Here is a 6,000-nt window from a genome sequence, read left to right on the forward strand (position 1 = left end):
CTTACCCCTGGACCATGTCACCAACTGTCTGGATATATCGCGATTTACTTAGATGTTGTTTTGTTTTGGTTTTAGGGATATGTTTTGAATGAATTTTCCCTTTTTAACAAATTTGGTACCCCCACATGGGGAGTGGTATATATATTATTTTTCCCAACTCGCATTTAGGTAAAAATGCACTTTTGTATATAATTGAATTCTCTAAAACCAAAACAAAACAACATCTAAGTAAATCGCAATATATCCAGACAGTCGGCGAGATGGTCCAGGGGTAAGGGGTTTAGGCTCATTACCGTTGGGTCCCGATTTCGAATCTCGCTAGATACAGCCACTCTGATGAGTCGTAGACGACGAAACACGTGTCAGTGGATAATTACATTTTAAAAATAATATATATACCGCTCCCCATGTGGGGGTACCAAATTGGTTAAAAAGGGAAAATTATTCCCAACTCGCATTTAGGTAAAAATTCAAAACATATCGCTAAAACCAAAACAAAACAATATATATATATATATATATATATATATATATAAAGAGCAAATAGTTAATAAAACATGTTATAAAACACTTTGAAAAAGAGTTAAAAACATATTTAATTTTAAAAAGGAAGCACAAAAGTGGATAGTCCTTAATCCACAGAGTTTCAAAGAAATACTTTCCTTCTCATCAGAGGGAAGGATTTAGCAAAATGCGGGATCGGATTTTGCTTGCAAAAGTATTTGATGAAACTACAAGTAAGTCATATATATATAAAGTTAGTTATGTTTATATATTTATAAAAATCATTTTTGTAATCATGTCTACAGTTAGTTTGTATTATTTGGATTATTCAGACTACTGTTCTCATCTTAAGTGTTATTCACATAATGTTTCAGTCGATGTAACCTTCGACCTTCTTCGATGTACCTTGTCAAACTCTGGAATTTTTCTGTCGAACTCGAGAATCTATATGAAATTTCGAACGTAAACTTTCATTTAATCCATTGAAATAGCATGCTCTTGTTTCATCAGCCATGACTGGATAGAAGTCCTAAGTAATTCGCAATTATATTTTTTCAGTGTTACGCGTGCTTTGGGAAAATACTAATTATAAACTCATCTGAAATTAATGCACTCTTTAAATGGATTCCATTCTGAAATGTGTTTTTGATTTAATGTTAATTGTATTAATTGTTTGGCCTGCTATTTTAGAAAAAATATATTAGATTCATCACTTTGGAGTTTTTTAGTTGTTTTGTTTTTGTTTTTTTTTTAACTCTATACAAATATTTCTACTGTCAGTTAAAATTAATAAAGACTATATACTGAAGAGGAAAAGTTTTACTCTGAATTTTCAATTGGAAAGTTTTTCTTATATTGTGCTCCTCTAAAATCCTTTAATAGGCCAGTATATGTTGGACAACTTTAAGAAATTGACTTCCAAACTAGACCATCTCTGACCAGGTCTTTATTTACCTCTCTTTCCCTGAGGTTTATTTCTATTGCTTTCTACCATGTTTTACTTAGTCTTCTTCTGTAAAATGAACCTGCTACTTCAACTGTTCTGCATCTATCAACTCAAGAACTATCATCCATTCATTTAATGTAGCCATACCATTTAAGCCTACTCTTCAGTAAACAAAGGTATCCAAATTTTATCTTCCTCTTAGCTCATTAGAACTAAGCCTGTCTTATAGACTCATACTACAAATCCGTATCATTATAATGTTATTTCTTTCCATGCAATGCATGTCCTCAAACCTCACTGGCTGGGTTTCACTGACTGATACTCTCTAGAAATGGCAAAAGTTCCTTAAACTTACTTCATTCTGTCCTAATTCTTGCATTCACATAAGTATCCGCTGCATGTCATTCAACAAGGTAACCAGCAATATGAAACCTTTGCATTTTAGAAAAATTTGCCTTCTTTGTAAATCATAAAAGCGTAATCCCAATTTTTATTTAAATTCATAAAACGAAACTTTTTTTAAATAATAAAAAAAAATTAGCAACGTTTGATTTCTGCGTATTTCTAGAGCTTTACATCCTATTTTTTTTTTGTCATGATTTTATTTATTTTCAGTTTTTCTCTCCCCGCCTCTATCTGTCTGTCTGTCTGTCTCTGTCTCTCTCCCTCTCTCTCTCTCTCTCACTCTCTCTCTCTCACTCTCTCTCTCTCACTCTCTCTCTCTTTGTTTCTTTCTCTCTTCTTTTTTTCTCTTCTTTTCTCAATTTCGTCTTGATTTGTTTTATTCACCTTATTCTTTAAGAAGACTCACGATATGGGCAGGGAATAGAAAACTTTTTATTCTTACTCCAAACAAGGCATATTGCCTATTGCCATCTGACCATAAGGGACTACTATTTGGAACCATGTCTACAAGGCCACTATGTAGGGAGTTGAGCATCGAGATGTCTGTTCACATTACATTTTAGTTTTTGCATGTTAGTATAATCAGGGAAGCAGGAGTCTTGAGGGAATTCCAAAGTCAAGCAGTCTGAGGGAAGAAACTGAGTAGAAGGCTTTCTGGTATCTAAGTATATCTATAGTAAAGGGGTGGGATTTTGCTTCCTATCTGGTTTGTTGGAGGTATTTACATTAAGGAGTAAAAGTGCTAGATCTTCAGATCATATTCTATTAGTACTTGTAAACTAGGCACAGAGATTTAGCATTGCAAGGATGGGACAGTGGTTGGATATTGACCAATAGTGCAGATTTGAGACACTTTTTTGGATTACATCTAAAAGCAAGAAACTAGTGGTAGATGCAACAGTTCAATACTCTATGCAGTGGTTTTTTTTTGTTGTTGTTGCTAATGGCTGTTTTCTTCTTGTTTGTTCTTTCAAAATAAACTTTGAACTCTTTTTTTGCATAAAAAGCTAATTTTAATGAAATTTAACGAATTAAAAAAAAAAAGTTCAAATATATCAGTCAATACATTCAGTATGAAAAAAATGCATTGTATATTAACATTCTTTGTTACTCCCTTCACTTGGACTCAGGGTTAGGGGTAGATTAAATCATTTTTTTTTTTAAGTTTTCATAATAAAAATCTCTCCCTCTCCTAAAAATTTACAGACACTATTTTGTACCTTTTCTCCACGTTAAAAAACGACCCTGGTGTCTAACTCTGTCCTGTGGGGAGGCATAGTAAATAGGTACTACTATGATCTGGGTAACAGTTACTCTCAGACTTTTATTTTTATACAATTCCTGCAAGTCTTAAACTTAACAAGTAATCCTTACATCAAAGGCATATACTAAGTCATCAGCATACTGCACCCCTTCTGGACGCTCCATACATAACTCTCTGGATAATGCTTCACAAATGAAAAGCAATCGGCTCAATACAGAATCCTGGTGTACTCCTACTTTAAAATTAAAGCTGTCATCAAATGTGCTGTTAATTCGAAATGACTTGGAGCATTTTTATAAATCGTCTGAACAACCTTCCCCAAACATTTGTTTGTCATTATTTTATGCAAAGCTCACCAGACAACCTCTCTTGGCATTTTTTCCTGATCTACTAAGGTAACATACAGGTTCTTCTTATCAAAGTACTTGTATTTGTCTTAGGAAAAAAAATATAAGTACCAGTTGTATTTTGCCCAGACATAAAATCAATCTGTATTTCATCTGCATGTGTCTGACTTTTTAAATATTTTCTTAATCACTTTCAGGAGGTGATCTATCAATTTTAAGTCTCCGTTATTATCGCTATATAGTGCTTCTCTTTTTATCATTGTAGCAGTTAATAATTCCCTTTCTTTTAGGATAACCTTTTCAGTTTGTGATCATCTCAATACCCATTTCATCCACAGCCTTCAATATTTTAGCAAAAACCTTGCATTCTTTACCCTACTCATAGATTCCCATATTAGTTCTTTTTTAATTCTTATAGTTTGCCAGAAACTCCTTCTGAAACTCCTATATTTTTCTCAGTCCCATGGAAACTCAATACTCAACAATTTCCCATAATAGCATTTCCAAGCATCCCTCTTTTCCTATTGATTTATTTTTAGCACTCCATTGTCATTTCAAATGCATTTCTCTCCAACAATATTTATCTTTGCCATCTATTTTTGTCTTATGGAAACCGCTCTAGACAAGGCATGAAACCACTTGATGTAAGGAGCTAAAACAAAAATTCCAACAATAGATTTTAACAGAATTCCACCTAGAAACAGTATTTTTCCCCTCTTTGTCAGAAACATTGCTTGTGGAATGTGAGGACTAAAGGACAAAATAAAGGAAGTGAGATTTAGATATCCTGAAAAGTTCATTCTTTTGGTCATTCCTTTTTCAATCTCCTTGACTTTATACATTGCTTGTTTTACTTCCTTTTTGCTTCCAGTGTTAGAATTTAAAAAAAAATTGGAGGTATTTGAATTTTCAAAAAGGATTTCCAACCATTTTTACTCTCATTTACATAAAACTAAATTAAACTAAATATAGCCGACATTACATTATTAATTAATTCTATATTGCAGGCTACTGCTACTTGGTCTTGGAACTGGATGCCTTCTCGTTTTCTTCATTGACTTCAACAAATGGCACCATGAGTATCAAGATCGATACTAAAGCTGGAAGTTTACCAACCAACCAACCAACCAATAGAAAGCCAATGGCGCCTTAAAAGCCTGATGAGTCAGCATTTCTCAAGCTGGATACACATGGGCTACACCATTTTTTTTTTTTTCATCTAGTTTTCTTTTTGAGTTAGAAATAATATACATTCTTTGTTTAAACCCCAAACTGGATGTGTTTGATACAACAGAGAAATAATCACTAAACATTATTTTGTATCTAATAATTTGGAGAAGGCTACCATGAAACAAAACAAGAATAACTTAAGATAGAAAAAAAAAAGACTGCAGCATGGAAATTTCAAACTCATAAATTTCACTTTGAAAAGCAAGCATATCAAAATCTCCCGATTTTTAAATTTTCTTCTTTTTTATGTTTAAATACTATCATTTTTTTTTTTTTTTTTTTGTATGATTGAAAAATCTTTGCTGAAACAAGAGTTGGAAAGTAAAAACAAAAAAAAAACAAAAACAACTATACATTCTCAATTAAGCATTTTAAGGTAAAAATGCAAAATAGTTAACAGATGTGTAATCGCAAAAAAAAAATAAATAAATAAAAACAATAAATAATTTCCAAGAAACACAGTAGAATTATCGTATCTACCAACCTGTATACTTGTAAAATGTGGAAATTAATTTTAAGATTTATTATTTTTTAATTTGTTATCGCTACTTTGACTTACACACACACACACACACACACACACACACACACACACACACACACACACACGGCCATAGATTTTTTAAGGTAGTTGCTTTACTTTGTATAATTTCTTGCTGAAAAAATAGTAAAAAAAAAATAAATAAATAAATAAATAAGAATTACTTACCCTACCACGAATCTTAAGTGTGACAATTTTTTTTCTTTTTATTATCTTTTCAGCCTGAAGTTATGTGAAAATGAGCAACCCTAATCACTCCTTAAATTTTTTCCTCCTGTATTGATAAAATTAACTTGATAAACAAATTCAGACATAATAACTCTTTCAAACTGTAAAACTATACAAGTCGGTAGATAATGAAATTTTACTGGATTTGGTATATGTTATTTGTTGTTGTTTTTTTTTTTAATTATTATTTATGATTTCACAGCTGTTAACTATTCTGCACTTTTACTCATCTTAGATGACAAACTTATCTGTTATGTTTGCACAAATTAATAAAAGTTTTACAAAATGCTTTGCTTGATCTTTTTATTCATTTTGTTTTGTTTATTTTTTATTTTCATCTTTCAGTTTTAGATCTTTTGCTTGCCTCAGCACACGCGTGCACACACACGTACACACATGCACACACACATGCACACGCACGCGCACACACATGCACACACGCGCACAACATGCACGCACACACACGCACACATATGCACACACACGGAGCAATGACCCACGAGATCGGGAATTTCATTTTTATTTCAGCTTTTTG

General features: G+C 32.3%; 1 protein-coding gene across 8 annotated transcripts in view; it reads left to right on the forward strand.

The window, feature by feature from the left end:
• The window catches only part of LOC145268225 (neurobeachin-like), a 607,546-nt gene extending 601,793 nt beyond the window's left edge, over positions 1 to 5,753 (forward strand). For 7 of the 8 annotated variants that reach the window (XM_080123533.1, XM_080123535.1, XM_080123532.1 and 4 more), the window contains one exon: positions 4,474 to 5,753. In XM_080123533.1, the coding sequence (XP_079979659.1) occupies positions 4,474 to 4,564 (91 nt within the window). In that variant the 3' untranslated portion in view covers positions 4,565 to 5,753. The remainder of the gene's footprint in view (positions 1 to 4,473) is intronic. The other variant, XM_080123540.1, reaches the window with a different exon arrangement.
• The last annotated feature ends 247 nt before the right edge of the window (positions 5,754 to 6,000 follow it).

This window comes from Euprymna scolopes, chromosome 43, assembly GCF_053919585.1.
Source record: "Euprymna scolopes isolate OS-2025 chromosome 43, ASM5391958v1, whole genome shotgun sequence".
Taxonomy (NCBI): domain Eukaryota; kingdom Metazoa; phylum Mollusca; class Cephalopoda; order Sepiida; family Sepiolidae; genus Euprymna; species Euprymna scolopes.